General features: G+C 41.8%; 1 protein-coding gene across 2 annotated transcripts in view; it reads right to left on the bottom strand.

Moving 5' to 3' along the window:
• Positions 1 to 20,666, bottom strand: part of LOC136676950 (leucine-rich repeat-containing G-protein coupled receptor 4-like) — a 65,601-nt gene that overhangs the window by 19,713 nt on the left and 25,222 nt on the right. For both annotated transcript variants that reach the window (XM_066654263.1, XM_066654264.1), the window contains 3 exons: positions 15,214 to 15,285; positions 7,185 to 7,256; positions 4,763 to 4,834 (listed from right to left, as the gene is read on the bottom strand). In XM_066654263.1, coding sequence (XP_066510360.1) covers positions 4,763 to 4,834; positions 7,185 to 7,256; positions 15,214 to 15,285 — 216 coding nt within the window. The remainder of the gene's footprint in view (positions 1 to 4,762; positions 4,835 to 7,184; positions 7,257 to 15,213; positions 15,286 to 20,666) is intronic.

Genomic DNA, 20,666 nt, shown 5'->3' with positions numbered 1-20,666 from the left:
GAGCCATTCAGGGTATGGAGCAATATCATTACTAATGTCAACTCCAAGTGTCATTACCATGTCCAAGGAAAATAAATCTCTCCTCTATTTGACCAGTATGCTCATTGGTGGTCTGCGTTTGGCTTCTCACTCAGCGTGGCTCCTCCTGTCCACCCACAGGGACCACTGTAACATCGGCCGATGCTCATATTGCTAGAGGCTGCCATATGCAAATGAGCACACGCAATAAACAAGGCAATCAAGCACAAATGTCTTGTGGGTGAAATATGTTTGGCTAATGTTTCAACTGCATCATAGAGCCAAAGGTTTGTGGGTCATCCACCAAGGGTTTTGTGTTTAATCAACAATTCTTCTGAAATGAAGGCTATTAACAGGCAGTGTGTCCCCTGTTTATCTACAGTAAGAGTCTACTGTTCTGGGAAAGCTACACTAGATATTGGGGCATTTCAAAGAGGATTTAATGGCATTAAGCCCTGAGAACCTTTATAAAGGTCAGGTACTGATGTTCCATAAGCACTACTGCAGCACCAGAGGACACAGGTCCACTGCTACACAACCCAGTGCTGGGCATGTGTGTGTGTGTGTGTGTGTTATATTATGCTTCTAGTGGGCATGGTGCATTGAGCATGGTAAACTTAGGCTTTTTAGGTTTTTATTTCTTTGTTTTATTAAATGAACACATTTTAAAGTGACTTTGTCCAAAATTGTTCCACCCTAGTAAAGTACATTGGGGTGGCGACATCCTGTTTATGAATGGAAGACTGGACTGGAGCTTACTCTCCCTACTCACGGAAAATTATGTGGTTTCAGCAAAAAGACCACCATGAGCAAAGATGAGGATTTTAAAACTGTTACAGTACTAACACATCCATCGCACTCAGCACGGGCGCACGCACACACACACACACACACACACACACACACACTACATGACAATATCATCAAAAATATAATTTCTTATTTTAGTAATTAAATTCAAAAACTGAAACTCATATAGATGCATTACAGAGTGATTCATTTCAAGCGTTTATTTCTTTTAATGTTGATAATTATGGCTTAAGCTCTTGAAATAGACCACTCTTTGTCGCAGTCACACACACAGCTCCAGGGACCTGGAGGTTGTGGGTTAGATTCCCGCTTCGGGTGACTGTCTGTGAGGTGTTGGTGTGTTCTTCCCTGTGTCCGCGTGGGTTTCCTCCGGGTGCTCGGGTTTCCTCCCAGAGTCCAAAAACACACGTTGGTAGGTGGATTGGCGAATCAAAAGTGTCCGTAGGTGTGAGTGTGTGTGTGTGACTGTGTTGCCCTGTGAAGGACTGGCGCCCCCTCCAGGGTGCATTCCCGCCTTGCACCCATTGACTCCAGGTAGGCTCTGGACCCACCGTGACCCTGAACTGGATAAGGATTACAGATAATGAATGATATTCCAAATTATTGAGGTAATGCTCTGTTTAAGTCTCCTTGTAATGCACAGGTAAATTACATTTTACTTTAAAAAAAAAAAATGCACAAATGCACATACCACACACACACACAGGCCTTGAAGGTTATCAATAAGCACAGTGTAAAACCCTTCATATTTTTGCTTAATCAAAACCCATTTCCTACCTTGAGCAAACACAATCCACAGTTGTTGACAACAGCCCATGTCTACAATGTTGTACAAACTGCACTGGTTAAACATTTCCTTGATGGGGAGATTAACACACACTCTTATTCTTCCAAAGCTTTCTGGGAAAGGAAATGTAAAAACTAAGGATATAGTATTTAAATGTTTGCCACTTCAACTGCACTTTTTCTTTTTTTGGATTGAGAACTGTGAGTTAAAATAAACAGATAATTATATCAATTATATATATTTATATTGAGCACATGCTACAAGAACTGTGTGTGTGCGTGCATGCGTGTGTGTGTGTACTTGACTGCAGGACTGTATGGCATTACCTAAATTGAGTGACACCTACTGTGGATAAGAGTTCTAAATCACGTTCTCTCCTCAGCTCAATAAAGCGTACTTAATTCCCTGCTCTATACACTCACATACGACAGAGCTTATACAGTTGGGGCAGAGTAGGGCTTACAAAATAAACTTTAAAAAAAAAATCAGTGACCTATACCCTATGGTAAAGTTAAGGGAATGTTTATTTTTACCCTTCACTACTAAATAAAGAAAAAAAAAAAGTAAAGTAGATTTGAGAGCCTTTGAGAGTCTATGGCTCTAGGAGGAACATTAATGGGTTAGCTATAGCTCAAGGCATCAACATACAGATCTAGACATGCCCTGGAAAGCCAGTCCCACATTGTAAAACACATTCACGCAAGCACATAACACACAATTTCTATACTATACATGCAGTACTGTGCAATCATCAGAGCCCATCTTTGGTTTACTTCATCTGTGCCATAAAACGACCAAGTTATTATCAAACCAGGGAAATCAGAAGACTTCTTTGACAGAAAACTACAAAAAATTCTCCCACACCAAGTGCTGCTCTAGCACTATCAAATCAGTCATTGCTGACCTAGCATAACTCTCACCTTCCGACCTTAAAACCAGCCAGCTACAACTGTATCCTCCAAACCAAAGCTGTTCCCGGAGACTCTGACATTATGTTACTCTCAAAGAGAACCTAATGTTCCCACAAGCTACAACCCACACACACCTCAGCTTCTAGAGTTTTCTTTTCTCTCCTGCATCTACAATGGCCAAAGGAGATATATTCAAGAACAACAGCCCCTAGCAGACGCTAGGCATTGGGTAAGGTGACCACAGACTGACATGTGATTGCTTGCAAGTGGTCTGCATAACTGGCAAAGCTTTTCTACTGAGATCTATGGAAGGCATGTGTTTTGTTGGAGGTGGTCTTACTGTGATCCATTTCTGTTGTTTGATGGGGAGGATAAAATGTGGTTGTCGTTTGGACTTGTACAGTAAGTTTTAATAAACAGGCCACTGAATATAGATATGAGAGAGAGAGAGAGAGAGAGAGAGAGAGAAAGAGAGAGAGAGCGAAAGAGAGAGAGAGAGAGAGAGAGAGAAAGAGAGGGAGAAAGAGAGGGAGAAAGAGAGGGAGAGAGAGAAAGAGAGAGCAAGAGAGAGTGAGAAAGGGTGAGAGCGAGAGAGAGAGAGAGAGAGAGAGAGAGAGAGAGAGAAATGGAATAACTTCATCCTTTTGAATAGTCTAACCTAATTTTCTTTGGCCGAGACTTGCATAAACACTTGATTTCAACGTAATCTAACATTACAGTAAACTCTCAGATGTATAATTGCCTTCTTGTCATAGGACTGAATTTTAGTCCAACCAATACTTCAGCAAATCACCGTTTCTGACTTGTTGACACGGGTGACACTTTAAGCGCACAGAGCACTGTGAAAGTCAAACTGTGGTTAAGGAAGCCGTCCCTGCCAAGAACATCAACTGTATTCAAATAATACGCCAAATGTCTCAGAGTCCTCAGATCTCTCGCTGTGAACCCCTTCTCTATGCGGGTTCACCCTGGGAGAAGCACTTGTTCACTGCTGGACTGGGTGAGACACTGGAGGGAAGAGGTGTGGTCAGCTGTGGCTAAACTTTGACAATAAATAGAGTCAGCTATAACTCGTACATTAATTATGTTAGCATTTTCACATTTTGCCCCTGACACAGGCGTTAGTAACATTTCTGTGTTCTTTTCTACTGCTATTTTATTATGTTTCCACTATCTACATCTTTATATACTGTGCTTTGCTTTGGTGTCTGATATCTCTGTTAATGTCCAGTGATCACACTGTTTTTCCAGTGAGCTGTGGTGCTATTGATGTCGCTGTAATGAGGCATTTTTTTCCCTCTTGTAAAATGATTAGAAGAACCAGCCTGTAGTGGGGGGGGGGGGACATTCCTGAGAGACAGACCCTCTCCTTCTTTCTCTTTTTCTTCTTAATTCATTTCATAAATACTTGTTTTCAGTCCTGTAAAGTGGCATGCAAAATTTGGGGAACTCCTGGTCACATTAACGAGTTAACACACACATCTCCTACAGGGAACACACTGCTGCGTGTTTAATGCACAAATAAGCAAAGAGGTGTTTAGTGGTGGAGTATAATATTTGAATAAATATAATAAACACTGACCTCATTAGGTAATTTACATAATATTTATGCAAATGACGCTTTGGAGAAAAATACAGAGCACCCTTGTCGAGGACGTGTTAATATTTTATCCTCATTTCTGAAATCAGAACATGTAGTTTGACTAAGATTGTCCCAACTTTTTCTCTGTCCATCTGCCTCGCTCTAGTCCCCGCGTGAGGGCAGAAGCCGTGTTGATTGACAGCTAGCTCAGAAAGTCCTAGTCCAAACTCAGGCCGAGAGTGTGTGCCAGAACACATTAGTTCGGCTCCAGAGCCTCTGCCCCAGCCCTGCGGGGACACAACTGCAGAGAAAAAGCAAAGTGTGCAGGGGAAAAAAAAGAAGGGGGAGGGAGCGGGCGATGGGGTCTGGTGATGTGATAACGACTCTGAGCAGCTTTTTCCAAACACACAGCTGGACAAACTCACACACACACACACACCTGAGTACATGGACAACACTCACCACAAACACACAACATACACACAAACACAACTCTGCAGATTTAATTCTGGAAGCCCTGTAATCAATCTATAGCATGATTTATCAAGGTCAACACTTAGGTCTTTGTCTTATTTCATTTGTGTATATCACATGGACCTTTCTGCAATCCTAGTATTGTGTCTGTATCATTTAGTGTGTGTGTTTGTTACTCACAGAGACTGCAGGGCATGGAGGTTTTTGAGGGCAGCACTAGGAACAGTCTTCAACTGATTATTCTGGAGCATTCTTGTAAAAAAGAACAAAAGAACTGTATTTCAGAAATGTCATAATCGTAAATCACCAATTTTCCATTTGCAATGAATTGCAACTCTTTTTAAAGTTACAGATAAACTATGATTCCTTAAAAAGACTGAATGATTGGTCTAACAACATTAACTATATGGGGTAACCATATTTAGGTTTCTCTCTCTCTCACTCTCATAACCACTGTCCAATTAAAATTACATCATTGGAACCCAACAGCTGTCCTTCACAATGTGTGATAATTTCATGGCGAATGGACCAATAGAAATGGTCCCTTCCACTGAAAATTAAGAAGTTGTTTTCCTTTTCCTGTAAAGTTACTATTTTGGGAGATAATTTTTTTTTAATTGGCGGTACAGTGGTGCAGCAGGTAGTGTCGCAGTCACACAGCTCCAGGGACCTAGAGGTTGTGGGTTCGATTCCTGCTCCGGGTGACTGTCTGTGAGGAGTTTGGTGTGTTCTCCCTGAGTCTGCGTGGGTTTCCTCCGGGTGCTCCGGTTTCCTCCCACAGTCCAAAAACACACATTGGTAGGTGGATTGGCGACTCAAAAGTGTCCGTAGGTGTGAGTGAGTGAGTGTGTGTTGCCCTGTGAAGGACTGCCGCCCCCTCCAGGGTGTATTCCTGCCTTGTACCCAATGATTCCAGGTAGGCTCTGTACCCATCTCGACCCTGAAGTGGATAAGCGCTTACAGACAATGAATGAATTATTTTTTTAATTGGACAGCGACAATATATAAAATACATCCTCTAAAATATGAAGAATTTGTGCACTATTTCTTCATAAGGAAAGGGCTGTCCATGTTTATCAAAAGCAGCTTGATGCAAGGTTTTGGTCTCCATTTGGGTTAAATGTGATTTATCCTCAGATGTTTCATGTTATGTTCCATACTGAGTAGCTATGGTCCCCAGATTCACCACAAATATATGTTTTCCAGTGAATGATTTAGTCCTGGTACATAATCAACATCCACCAGCTGCTAGTCATTAGCACCAACCTTCAAGCTACTGGTCCCTTCCTTCAAGCCAAACAGACCCAAGACGGAATCTGGCACCGTGAGAGCCTGAGGACTGACCAGATCTGATCCAATCTTTACATTTACATTAATAGCCTGGAGTTTCATACACACATTATCTCTCTCTCTGAGCAGGATGACCCTCACTCTCTCCCCTTTTACAAACTGAAGCATCTGTGGGCTGTTAAAGAATGAGGTAGTTAGTGTTCTCGCCCAACATTGTTGAGTTGATGCTTTAAAAGCAACAAGGTTCATTATGTGGCACTAGTTTCTCTGTGCTAGCCTTTGGTAGAACTGTGTGATAGGGAAGATTAAAAAAAAAGAGACTGAAAGGGGAAACTGAACTGCCCATAGAAGCATTCCTTCCATTCCTAGAACTACTCACACCAGCTCATCCAAGCCATCCTACCCAGCCTACTCTGCCACAATATTTACTGCTTACACACTGTACAAGGCCAATCAGATGAGCTCTCGAAAGGCAGCACATCTTTAGCAGATCAACATTTCCCTGCTGACCTGCTGCTGACTGGTTCTCACAGTGAGTACACACATTTCAATGAGGTTTAAGTGTGAGCTGGTCCTGAGTCAGTCTGTAGAAGCAGGGGAAGGTCTAGAGGCAGGTTAGCCGGTCAAAAGACAGGAAGAGGGAAGAGATCTTTATGCAAAGCGGAGCCGCTGTGGCGCGGCTGGTGGATAAGCAGCATGTAAATTGGCTCGCGAACACCTCAAGGACAAAGTTGTTGCATCATTATGGTCACATACCAAAAAAAGAAAGAGAAAATGTGTCAAGGAGCTTAGTCTTAATCAGCAGAAAGGCATGCTGGGAGGCCCTTTATCATCACACTGACAGAGCTGCTAATCCTGTAGCTGCGAGATTCCTGCCATTTTTCGTTATGGAAATCAATTATAAAGCTATTATTGGTTATTAACAAGCATTACTCACCGTTTGATCCTTGAAGTCAGATTTGGTAATAAATGGGTTATACTGTTAGAGCCCTAACTGATATGACTATGGAGATATATATATATATAGTGTATATAAAGTGTGAACAGATCTATAATTTTAATACAACAAACTAACAAAGCAATGCTCAGATAAAACACTCCAGACAAGACAGAAGACAGAAGAAGGATTAGAACAAAATTAGTGGCAGAAAGGATGAACAACTTATTCTTTATTCATTTTAATAAGGAACAGAAGGGAAACAAATGCTGATAAGATAGAGGCCTAACAAGGAAACATGTTCTAGAAATCCTGACAATGCCAGCGATGACGCGTGTGTGTGTGTGTGTGTGTACCTGCCTATCTAGTACTCACAGGACTTTGAGTTGGTTGAGTCCAGACAGAGCCTCAGGGTGGATGAAAGCAAGGTCATTACCTGCCAATCTCCTAAAGAGAGAGAGAGAGAGAGAAATATAATGACCAAAAAGCAACTTTTGCCCTCTTAGATTAACAGCAGGAATGAAGGGGTGGAATGAAGATTGTAACAAGAAACTCCACCCACTGAGGAGCAGTATTTCAGTAAGAAAGCCTTCAGTGAAACAGGATGCTCTGGAACAGCTGCACATGAGCTACACGAGTGACAGCCATAGGCGAGAGGAGTTAAAAACAAACTAATAATAATAATAATAAAACCCACACTGGGCCGATGAGCAGTTGTTCTGTGTTCTCTGTAGGTCTCTTGCAGACCCAGCCATTCTATGTTGATTTCAGTTATCAACCTCTCACAGACATTTTCCAACATCTAGTGTACACTCGTCTCATAATTCTAAGGTTGTAGCAGAAAAACTCATTTTAGAAGACATTTTTCTAAAAGTAGGAGAACTTTTTCAGGCATATGCTCTCAAAAAAGAAAAAAACTCATCATGATGCACAATATTTATCGTGGAAATGTCTTGAATTATCTGTAACGTTTTAACAGGCTCATGGTCAGATGATCAGATAGAGTCTCCAGCTCCAGTCACAGCTCGATGAGAGCCAGTCTGCATGGCTGCTATCAGTACCGGGCTGTCAGTGTGTGTGTGGCTGGGTGAGTAGTGTGCATGATAAGCTCCACACACTCCTAGGGCACAGACTCTTCTCTATCAGCGTAGTGTTCTACTCTGCTTGTGTCTGATTGGTTGGAGTAAATGCTTGGCGAGGTGGCAGAATGTGATGGCTCTATCAGCGCTGTGATGGGATCAGTGTGAGCAGATGTGTTTAAGGCCAGTAAACCGCCAGCTAATGAAATCCCGAGCGCACACACACATTTACGCACCAACACCTGCTATTCATAGAGAGGTGAGAAGAATTCTTTAAAGTATCTCTGCATGAGATATGAGTTTTGTTATGTACCCGAATGTGAGATTGTGTGTGTGTGTGTGGACATGTATATCTTGCTGCACAAGTACCACGAGCATGTGTTATTTCACATGTATGTGATGTAGGGTTGGGTGGTCTCTAAATTCCTATACCACGTTGTGGGCCCTAACTTAATTACTCAGTAAATCAGGAGAGTATGGTGAGTAAATAATATAAAAGCTGCATTAACGCAACATTGAACAACAAAGCTAAAGAGTATAGTGGGATATTAAAAGTGGTTAAAAATTATATGAGTACAGTGTCGCTGATTAAATGTGCAACAAAAACTGATTCTGGCTTCTTATACTGATGCAGGTTTGTTACGACAGTTACATTTGTGGTGATCAAATCTCTTACTTTACATGAGAATGCTTTGGAACCAAAAATTAAAAAGGTTCAGAATTTAAAATGATGTTTTTTCTCTAACCAGAGTAAAGTTAAAAACCATTTTCCTTCCAATATTAGGTTACCTTTTTGGAGATATTTGGGAAGATACCATTTCGGATGATATATGACTCTGTGTGTGTGTGTGTGTGTGTGTGTGTGTGTGTGTGTGTACTGGGGCCAGGTGGAGGATCCACATACTTTTGCCAAATGTGGCTTGAGAGATTAACAGCAGATTTATCACTTTTTGCAACTGGAGTCAATATCCACCCCCCCACCATCTCTCTTTAGTGGGTTTTCCATCCACCAAGTTTTCTGAATTACAAAAATGACCATAAAACCCCCCCAAAAAACGTTTTCACGCACGGACAAAGTAGCAAAATTTGAATATTGAAATGCTATAATGGAAAACGTTGTTTTCAAATAAACAACTATATTTCAGCTGGTTTGTACCTACACAACACACAGTACAGCATGCACCGGAGCCCTGGACTGACCCCAGGACCACAGGCTATTAATTAACGCTTCAGGTCCACTCTGTTTATGTACTACCTCCACTAGCTGAGCTCCTTATTTTAGTGCATGTGTAGATTATTGTACATTTATACAGCACTGAACAATGCTCAGAGACCACAAGGCATTTATTTACTTTCCTGTCCAAACATTAAGAACAGTTCTATTCGACAGAATCCACAGCAAATAAATATTAAATCAATCAAACTCCTATCGAAGTGTGTTTTGACATAATACAGCTGTACAAACATTCCTGATCAGATCAAAATAAATAAATACTCAAATCTAGATAGAAACATGATTCGTTTTGCATATTTATCCTGCCAGTATTCCGTTTGCTGATATTGTTGCACATAATATTTGTGAAATTTTTGGAGGGAAACCTGGCTCTTGTGTTTTTCCTCCCTCACTCACTCCATCTCCATCTCTCTTGCATACAAATAGGTCTTAGCAGTTTTATAAACTTGGGAGACTGCATATAGCATCCTTCTTGTACACCGCACACTTGAGTACAGCAGACGTGAGCCCTACATTTGAACTCCAGCTGCGCCATGTGCGGTATCCTCTGGGAATGGGAGCTGAGAGTCGGTGAGACACTCGCGAGCAGCATTTCCATTTAGAGGATAGCTCACATTGCCCTTACCCTTCCTCTGCGCTGCTGTGTAGTGTGCCATCTGGCCATCTGCCGACTCCAGCACACAGAATCTGTTTGCTGCGAGATGCCTGGGAACTGGTGAATATTTTAAAGAACAAGTCTAGAATACAGTGTGTCAAAATTCATACCGTTAACCCAGCAAAATATTTAGACAGCTCATCCAAGTAGTCCTTATACTCTTAACAATACACTTTCTATAGTGATATAAACAGAGGTATAGAGGAGAAAAAAAACATGTTTCTCCAAATATTCTTAGGGCAATGCAACTAGTAATTGTTTACACCTGATAAGTAACATAACAGACTTGGACAGTTAGCACTACAAGAGCGCTGAGTGATCGAGTTGTTGTGTTACCACAGTTTGAAAAGAAGCAATGGCTATATCTCTGAAAAAAGCATGTGTTTTTTCCTCCCAGTTATAGCACCGTGTGACTGCAGGAGGCATAGCAGAGCAGCACACTAACTCTAATCCATGTTGTCAAACACATCTGCATGATTCCTTATGTGCAATAACCTTCTCCTCACCTGAGGGTGTGTCTCTGAATATTCAGTATAGAGGGCAATTAACCTAAGCTACCATTTCTCATGCTCTGTCACTGGGCGAGAGAAATCATACTCCTCTGCTGCTTTGGGACTCATTCATTGGTGAAGAGTAAGAGGGGGAGACAGGGTGGAGAGGTGAAGAAAAGAGTGGAAAGAAGAGAAGACGGCTTTAATTGGGTGAGTGAGGACATGACAGAAGCGCCTTATCAGCTTGGACGATCATAGAGGTGCAGCTCTACAGCAAAGCACAAAGAACCACACACAGAGAGAGAGAGAGAGAGAGAGAGAGAGAAAGAGACAAAAAAGACTCTTCAAGGGAAGTGCACAGAGTTTCCATGAGCAGCCATGATATCTGGAAAGTTTTGTTTATATGTGTAGGAGTAAATGTGGATAGAACACTAACACATCTGGTGGTCGGACCCGTGTTGTGCACTGCTCCCATGCATTCAGCAGAAATTCCACCACAGAGTGTCTATTCAGCCCCAGCGTTAATTTACAAAGAACATGTGCACAAGATATTAAGAGAAATAGAGCCAGCGTTCTGGATGTGGTCCAGACTACTTCCTGTGAACTAACCTGTAATGTCAGAGTCAATCTACCATACATACCATTAGGGCTGGACGATAATTCAATATTGATATATATCGCAATATAAAATGTTTCAGTAACAATGATATATTCAAGAATATTAATGATACGACACATTAAAAATGCAGTTTAAAAATATTAATATTGACAACACCAATAGGAGGGTGGCACGGTGGTGCAGCAGGTAGATGTCGCAGTCACACAGCTCCAGGGACCTGGAGGTTGTGGGTTTGATTTCCACTCCGGGTGACTGTCTGTGAGGAGTTTGGTGTGTTCTCCCTGTGTCCGCGTGGGTTTCCTCTCGGGTGCTCCGGTTTCCTCCAATAGTCCAAAAACGCACGTTCGTAGGTGGATTGGTGACTCAAAAGTGTCTGTAGGTGTGTGTGTGTGTGTGACTGTGTGTCTGTGTTGCCCTGTGAAGGACTGGCGCCCCCTCCAGGGTGTATTCCCACCTTGCGCCCAATGATTCCAGGTAGGCTCTGGACCCACCGCGACCCTGAACTGGATAAGCGCTTACAGATAATGAATGAATGAATGAATGAACAACACCAATAGGTTTATGTTTGATGGTGATGTCATTTGTTTTTCAGTGGATTCTTTTTATTGTTCTTATTGATATCTGAATATTATATTATATATAAATTTTGGCCATTTCGCTCCGGCCCTACGCACATATATTTAATTGCAAATTATAATTTATTTACAGATTTACAGAAATTTATCCTTAAAAAAAAATTAACTTTATTTATACCGGAAGCTTACAGTAAGATTAAAATAAAAAAAAACAATACACAATCTCTCATCAATAAATTAATACAATTAATTAATTATTTAATTAATCCAAACAGTAAATCATCGCTCTATACTGGGCCACACTGGCATTTAAAATTCTTTAAAAATAATTAGCATACTTAAATAATGTTAATTAGATTAATTACAAATTGCAGGAGGTGGTCGTATATTTTGCCCAGAGTCATGACATTTAAGTGTAGGTTAAGCAGCAGCAAATGTAGAGAGAGAGCATTTACCCCAATTAGCATATTTAAATTCATTTAACTTGATAGTAGCAAAAAGCTTCTGATTATGTATGCCCTTGGCTCATTAGAATTTATTTAATGAAGAAAAATATTCAAGAACTGTTTTCCTCCTCTCTCTCTTGGCCATGCTCTCTCTGAAAGTCTGTTTTACAAGAATTAAAAAGTAATCTGCTGGAAACACTAAACCTGTCAGACTTTTTTAAAATTATTATTATTTTTTTTTTTTTTGGTTTTGTTTTTCCTTTCTTTTTTTTTTTAAACAGGATTTTTTTTAAACACAGCTTACAACATGCTTTTCTTATTCCTGCATCTTAGAAGAAAAAAGCAAGTTTATAGGAGGGATACGCAAAAAGCAGCATTGCTCATGTAGTTTTTGGAAAACCATGTAAAGGCTCAGTGCAGTTGTGCCTCGAGATACAAGAGCCCGTGGCCTCTGTGGCTTTTTGTCTGGTTTGGCCGAGTCTCAAAGCCACCAGTCGGGGTCACACACACACACACACACACACACACGCGCGCGCGCACGCACACACACACACAAACACATGCGCGCTCCTGGTTGCTGGGTGGTTAGCTTGGCTGGGCTCTGGAGATGACATCCCTGATCTTTTATTTGCCCGGAGCGTGTGTAATCTGTGTTCTGTGGTCACTGTGCTCAGCTGGAGTTTGCCAACAGAGCTCTGCAGCTCTGCTGCTCTGCTGGCCCGGCCTGCTACAGGAACAGCTGTCCATTCAGCCAGCGCTGCATCCAGCTGAGCAGTGGGCACTCCAACACACTCTCCTGGGAATAAACTGCACACCAGACTATTCTCAGGAAGAAAAACTAGATGCCAGAGGCACCTGCAAATCTACAAGGCGTTTCTTACTATAATTAATCATATGTGATATATAACAGCAGCTCAATTGTTGCCTTAAAAAACAATGTATTGGTATTTTAAAACAGAAAAGCCCCTAAAAAAAGCTTGTTAGATTTATTCGTTTGTCAAAAAGAGCTTCGGCTCCGCACCCCTCACTCCTGGGCTCTTGCGCTGAACTGAGCTATGGCTTACTCTCATTTAAAGAACATTTAAAGACAACAGGTAACTGTGGTAACGTTTGGAAAAGAGGTAGAATATGTCCCCTTTAAAAGATCTATTTGAATGAGAGGTTTGCAATGATTTTATGATTTTTAGGTTAATGCCCACATAAATTTAAAAAATAAAAAACACAGTCAAATACAGTCAAAATGAGGCAAGCAAACACATGCTCACACACAAACAACCTAACTTATCTACTAAGAGAGACACAAATCTGGGGGGATTAGAATCTGACAGTTTTATATCTATCAGACCGACTGTGCTGTGAGTGGGAGGTGTGTGTGTGTGTGTGCATATGTACGCGCATGTGTGAAGGAGGATTGCGTGACTGTGAGGTAGAGAATGCTGCTGCTGCGGGTGTGTCCCTCCCTCTTCCTATGACGGCCTGGAAGACACCAGCCATGGGTCATGGTCACTCTGAGGCCACACACACACACACACATTCACAACACTCAAGTGTAACAACATAATTGCTGGACTAATGGCTAGCAATAACAGACAAATCACTCGCAGGAGTCGCTCTGTAATTGCAGTCTTTCCCCCAGTTCCAGTACCTCATCACTACTCTACACTGCTGCACAAAATCTGAAACTATTAAGGATGCATGACGATATTAGTTTTGTATCCAGAGGCTTTGGCTCTGTTAACCCAAGACAGTTGTTATGATACATGTAGAAAGATTTATCAGGACGTGGACTTTAAACTTTTCACATTACTGTGTTGTATATTCCTGTATAATGTACCTTTGCTCTAAGACTTGTGCATAGTTTTTACATTTGTTGGCTCCTAAGGGTCCCGGGCCAAGGGCCCCTGTGATTCTCCTCCAGACGGGACTCATTCTCCAAACCACTGGTTGCCATGGAGACCATTGTTTTGCCCTCTTCCTTCCTGCCTCACATTCCTCGGGACAATGCGCTGAAAAGTAAATTGCCCTCTGACAAAGCCCTGCAAGGCTGTGTTTGGGGGAAAAAGGGAGCGGAGACTGGGGCGGCTGAAAGACACGCATGGGGTAAGAAAACACACTCCCCTGGCCCAAAGAAAGAGAAGGGGAGCAGAGAAGAAAAGCTAAAATAACAAAGGAGCGGCTTTCAGGAGCTGGTCATCTGAGGCATCGGGGGGGTGGAGGTACCTGGTATCAGGTAGACTGATGTAGGCCGATGTTATCTTCATCACAGTGCAGTCGGCCAGATGTAGAGTGATGTGGAGCACAGAGAGAAGACATATAAATGCTGGAGGATTAGACACACCTTTTTTGTGTGGTTTTGGGCCCGCGTGTGCTGCCGGCAACTTGAAAAGATTTGTAGCCAGTAATATTTGGCTCATTACAGGTGAGTTTGCACTGCTAGGACCCTTACTCCCGTGGCTGATAACAAAACGCAAGAGGAACTGAACGATGCAGTGGGCTCTAGCTGAACCGAGCAGCTCACGTATGCATGCCGGTGTAGAACCAAATTAAATGTAAATTAAGCTTAACAATTTAGACTTATAATTCCCTTTACAACAGAAAAAAAGTATATTCAATAAACACTACTATGAACATCATTTGTAAACATTATTTTGCACAAGTCTGATGTCAAAATAATACAGGGGGTCCTCGACTTACGGCGTTGAAACCGATTTTCGGTGCAAGTCGGAAGATACGTACATACTGTAAGCACTTCTATCTTAACACCTATCCTCCTCGGTCGTGAGCCGCGTAACCGCGTATTCTTCCACCGCGCACACCAAACACGAAGTTTGCCTTACGACGGCTTTATACAGTAAATGGGAGATGTGTCGTAACCACGAAACATCGTAACTCGGGACTGACGTAACCCGAGGGCCTCCTGTATTTATATCTCTGAAAAATGTTCCGAGTTTCTGTTTTGTGCTGAACTACTGCATTACTCTCCTATAGGTTCGCAGCACAAAAAAACAGCTACATTAAATCCCTGTACATTCCAGTATTGTTCAGTCCCATTAAGACTGATGGCCTGATTCTGCCTCTCCTGAGAAAAGCTGCATTTAAAAAGCACTTATTTGCTTGAAGAGAAGCTTTTCTTTTTTTTCTACGCTAATGTTAAACCGATAATTGATCTCTTCATGCAGCACAAGAGAAATGATTTCCTTTGCTAAGGAGATGTAGACTGATTACTGAAAACAAAGGGAAATAGAAAGAAAAGAAAAAAAAGGAGTAAGGATATTTACAACTGAAACAAACACAACAAGACTTACAGTTCCTCCAGGTATGGCAGGTTCTTGAACACATTTGCAGGCAGCTCTGTGATGTTGTTCATGCTGAGGTCACTAGAATAACAACAAAACAAAGCATGTTCAGTCACAATGTCATCAGTGCAGTGCTTTCCACATCCTATACTGAAAAAACTAAAGCACGTTGCCAGGACATGGACATCTCGATTAGTTCCAGTGAGGTAACAGCCATCAGGAAAGAGAATGAATAATTCCTGCAATATAAACATAAAGTACTAGAACAAATCTGGTGGATTTCTAACTAAAGCTGTTTATGCTGCAATAAATAATCATACAACATTCAGACCAGAAATGTATGTCCTCACAACTGACACTGAGTTTGTTCTCATTTCTCATGATATGTAAAAAATAAAGCAATGATAAACATTTCTACATGCTACTTACTGTAAATGCAGTAATGCAATACAAATGGGGACTATCAGGCCAAAATGAAAAACTGCATGTGGGGTAAAGCAGGCTGTTTGTATCCTACAGAGCTGGGGCAGTGATCACTTCAGAGAGATTTTCTACATTAAAACCCTTCAGATGATGTTTCATGAAATGGGAGGGACATTTGAAAACTCTGTGCTGGGTCCACTGTAACGTATAATAACAAATAAATAAATGAACAGAAGGGAAAATGGCTAAAACCCAGAGTGTCTGCTTCTCGCTCCTCACCCCTGGGCTCTCTCGCTGAATCGGGCTGAGGCTCATTCTCTCTTAAAGGAACCGGTCGTTTGTTTTGATCAAAGCATGTCATAGAAGTCATTAAGACCCCCTTTGTGTTTGGGTGTAATGCGTCCCCTTTAAAAACGTACACACACAAGGCACCGGTAAGTGTTTGGCCAGCTGCTGTCACACTGTGATCAATGCACAATAATCAGTCTTTAAAACAACACTTTACCAATCTATTCTACTTCAGTCAAACCCCAATACACCCTTTCCTTCACCTGTTTACATCTGTGGCTCAGCCTCTCAACAGCCGTGTAATGGTTTTCTAAAAATGCTGGTGTCATGGTAGGGGTGTGTTCCAAAATAAAGATCGCAGAGATTGAGTTAGATTTGATTGTAGCACTGTTCAGACTTCAAGGAGGAGATCGGATCCTATATCAGATAGAAGGACAAGCCTTGGTGCACTTTCGAGACCTCTGCTTTCCTCCATGCGTCAGAATATGTAGCCGCACGTGATGCAAGTCCGTAAATCTTGGGAGGAGCAGTTTGCGCTCCCATCGGTGAGCAGGAAGATGAACTGTAATCACTGGGGGAATCTACACTTTCTACTGTGTTCTGCTCCTAATCACCACATAAATCACTATTAGGGCCTTGCACGTCCCCAAACCCTGTCCCATTTGATGTATCTGTATCCGATACAGCACTGCTTGCTTCTCCGAGCCGATGTTCATGCTTTACAAGTTCAAACAGAGAGCACTATGCCTGAGAGTGGAGATAAGAGGCCGATTCCAGATCTCTGCTGTAGATGAAGAGCCATGCTACAATAATAGAAAGGAATCCTAAATGAGAGCTTATCACAGTCCCTCATCGCCGGCAATGAGCTGCTGCATGATACAGTACCGCTATCGTTTAGCTCCCTTGTCATGCAAGTATGACATCAGAAGGCCGCATACAGCACACAGGCCTTGTTCTGTTGGCTCGCCTGGTCCTGCTCCTCACCAGAGTGTCACGTTTCTACAAACGAGGGGGCTTCACACTCGCCCAAAAGGTCTCTTTGCCTCTTTGACCTGCTCTATCATTGTCCCTAACTCCTTTACTCTCTCATTATCTGTCTCTCACCTTCTCCTTCTTACCCATTTTCTCACCTTCTTTCTCCTGTTTCTCTCTTTTGTGATCCTCAATCTCTCATATCCTCCTCTTTCTGTTTCTCAATTCCATCTCTCATGTTCTATTTCTCGATTTCTCTTATGTTATTCTTTTCTCTCCGATTTCCACTCACTCATTCCTTATCCTTCTTCAGCTTTGACGAGAGACACATAGACAGCGTGTAGAATGTACAGCATGTAGCAGCATGACAAAAATGTAGTTCTTTCCTTTCTCTCATTTTCTCTCAGTCTTTGGCTCTTTCTATCTCTATTTCAGCATCAAACATCTCTCTTGCTCTTTCTATTTCAGCATATCAAATCTCTCTCTCTCTCTCTCTCTGTCTCTCTATTACAAACAGGTTGAAGATGTTGGAGGTAGACATGTAAACATGGAAAATGGTCTGAAACGAGCACTGGAATGTAAACCATAAAGCAAAAGAAAAAAAAATATCACAGGCAAAAGTCACAATCAGAATGTAAGCAGCACGTAAAATCAAAATGACCAAATTAAATTAGTTAAAAATAGGAAAATGAAACGTAAATGTTAATTTAAATCATTCTCTAGCCAATGTGAACACTCCCTGATGAGGGATGTTACAAAAATAGCAATATCCAATGGGCATACATGCTTATGTGGGCACAAACATTTGCTACAAATATAGGTCAGTGAAATTCCTGGATTAACATTTCAGTGCAATATAAAATGTAGTGTTACAGATGGAGGCTTTATTATGAATAGGTAGACAGTTTAGCACTAAACAAGCCATCAATACATGCACTGAAAAGGGTTAGAAACAGTAATTAAACCTGAATATCTGGCCAATACCCAACAATACGTTTTCTATGATTCCCACAACACTGTCCATGCCTAGTTTGTTAATGATTTAAAAATAACTGCTTCTCCAACACTGTCTTTGGATTCCTGCTGGAATGTCTCCATCTATTTCACAACATAGTATCACGAGTTCTTAATGGGATTTAAATGTGTTGACTGTACTGGCTTTGTCATCACCTGAACTTCCTGGGAACACTCCCTCACTTTATGAGCTGACGGTGGTTTGCTTTGTCTTATTGGAACATGGTGTTATTGTTGTGCCACATCTGTGGCTTACTTGCTTTTAGTGAACAAAAGGAGCCTTCAGAGTCCTTCTGTTGCTAAACAATGACATGTTCCATTGACATGTGCATTAGAGTATTTTTTTTTTGACTGCCGGTGTAACAGTAGCTCAATTCCTAGGCTACACTGTGATGATGTTATACATAATGGAAAGTCTAATAGACTCATTAATAGTCTAATAGTTTTCTTAAATGACTTCTTTAAAGTGTTTTGCTGGAGTCTATAGACTGAAGCTGAAGTCGGGTCACTGTGCTGTGGTGGACTGGGTCTGGGTCACTATTAACAGTATTTACTGGTAATTGACAAGCGATTGGTCAAAAAGCTCAGAGACTTTAACAAATGAGGTTCAAAGTGATATCAGTGTTGAAGTGAACAAAATCACGATTGTTATTAACAAAAGATGTATTTTTCAGCCCTGCTTCACACACCCTGCAGGAAAGACTTCACTCTTCCATGTGGGTGGTCTTACTCCATGGAAGGAATGAGAAACAAATGACAAAGCATGGACAAAAATGGGGAAAATGATTTATTATTGTAGGGCCCATATTGACGCACCCCTGATTTGTATATTGTTATTGGAATAATGTTAGTCTGATTAGCTTCTGAGGCAGACTGTAAACAAAGACGACGTAATATTCCATCAGCTTCCTGTAGGCCATTTTTTCTCCATCCTGGGCCCGATGAGGGTGCATTCAGGAGGTCTTGCCGGCGTCTTGGGCTGTTGGGCCCAAGATCTTGATTAGAAATCCATTCTCCGGCTTCAAAAGCATGGCTCCACGCGGTAGACGTGGAAACAGGGCACAACAGAGCTGAACAAACATCCTACGATAGCTAATGAGCCGAATCACCCCAAAAGGATGGAAGAAGAGGAGAAGAGAAGAAAAAAAAGGAGGGAGAGAGGGAGTGAGCGGGCAGCCATCTTGGATTTCACTGCAAGGCCTCTTTTCAAGCTTGAAAGTGTATATGTGCATGAGGGCCTCTAGTCCCCCTCCGAGTATCAGATTACCCCCCCAAAACACACCCCGAAGCACTCGCACACATTTACTTTTGTTTTTGTGTGGAGTGAGGACATGGAGTAGAACATAAAGTACCACAATAATTTCTATTTCCAGTTTAACTGCAATTTTTCAGTGAAACCAACTATTAAACACACTATACATTATATCAAGCATGTCAGTGTTAAATGTGGCTGCCCTTTGCCAGCACCTACCATTCCTTACAGGAGCCATGCTTTCTAATCTCCTAAGAAACCTATAGGGATTCTTCTACACCTCCAAATTTCAGTCTTTGATAATATTTTCTATTATATTCATATATTCATATTTCTAACATTCACTGATGTTGACATTTAGGCTTTGAGTCTGAACACCAACAGCTACTTTGTCTTAGTCTTATCTACAATTTTAATCTCCTTTTCTAAGTGACAGCTTCATAGATTTACAGTATTTTCACTGTAGAAGGATGTAAAGAAATTTGACTTTCTGACCTACTTATTGTCTCATGTATCAGCTAAACTCTAACCCACCCGTAAACAAGAATCAAAAACTGTTTATAAAAAAACATGCCACTTTTAACTGTCTTTTAAAAATGTACAATTTTTTCTCTTTATCCATCTACAAATTCAGGGCAATTTTGTACTGGAAAGAGATAAATACACACACACACACACACACAAAGTGACTGTTGAAAGGGGCCTCCCCATCCCCCTCCTGGAGCTTTGACCCTTGTCCTGTCTCCCTGTCCTTTTCTTCATCCGCAGGTCCACAATTACCCTTCAGTCTACTTTCATTGGGCCATGTAGCATCAGACTTTTCTCTCTCTCCCTCTAGTGTTGGTGTCCCCGGGCCCCTATTTGTGCAGCACCCTCGGTGGTCCACTGGATACATTATGTCTTGCTGACAGTCCTCCCCCCCCCCTCCCTCCTCCTCTCTCTCTCTCTCTCTCTCTCTCTCTCTCTCTCTCTCAGACATAGACAGTCTTGCATGACCACTGCCCCGGCCCGGCTGCTATCGCTCTTATTCTGTTGGCTGAGGTGTCCAGGGGCAAGATGAGAAGGATGTGTGAGCATGAGCATGCGTGTGTGTGTGTGTGTGTGTGTGTGTGTGTGTAGGGGTCTGTGAATGTGATCTCAGGCCTCTGAAGCAGTTTTCCTCATCAGGGCTTTGGGGCTGCAGCAGAGTCACACACTGGGGGACAGACGTAGGGGCCATGCACGGGTCACTACTGCAGTCAGCTCTTTTACCTCCGTATTCATCAACCCTTAGCAAACAGGGATGTCACTTTCAAATCCACGGTTCAGGCAAAATCCAAAAACAAACCCCATTTTCTCCTTCACCCCAAATGAACCGGAACATTTGGTGTCTACTATTAGCTTCTTTAGACTGGCACTGGAGCCTTGACTAAACTAACCGAACGTGTCTAGGCTTTAAAACTATGACTACATTTAAAGTTGTGCTTTGGACACATCTGGCATTTCTCTCAAGGTGTTTTACGGTGAGCCGCCT

The sequence above is a fragment of the Hoplias malabaricus genome, chromosome X2, assembly GCF_029633855.1.
Source record: "Hoplias malabaricus isolate fHopMal1 chromosome X2, fHopMal1.hap1, whole genome shotgun sequence".
NCBI classification, from domain to species: domain Eukaryota; kingdom Metazoa; phylum Chordata; class Actinopteri; order Characiformes; family Erythrinidae; genus Hoplias; species Hoplias malabaricus.
This window is presented reverse-complemented; position numbering and strand designations above follow the sequence as displayed.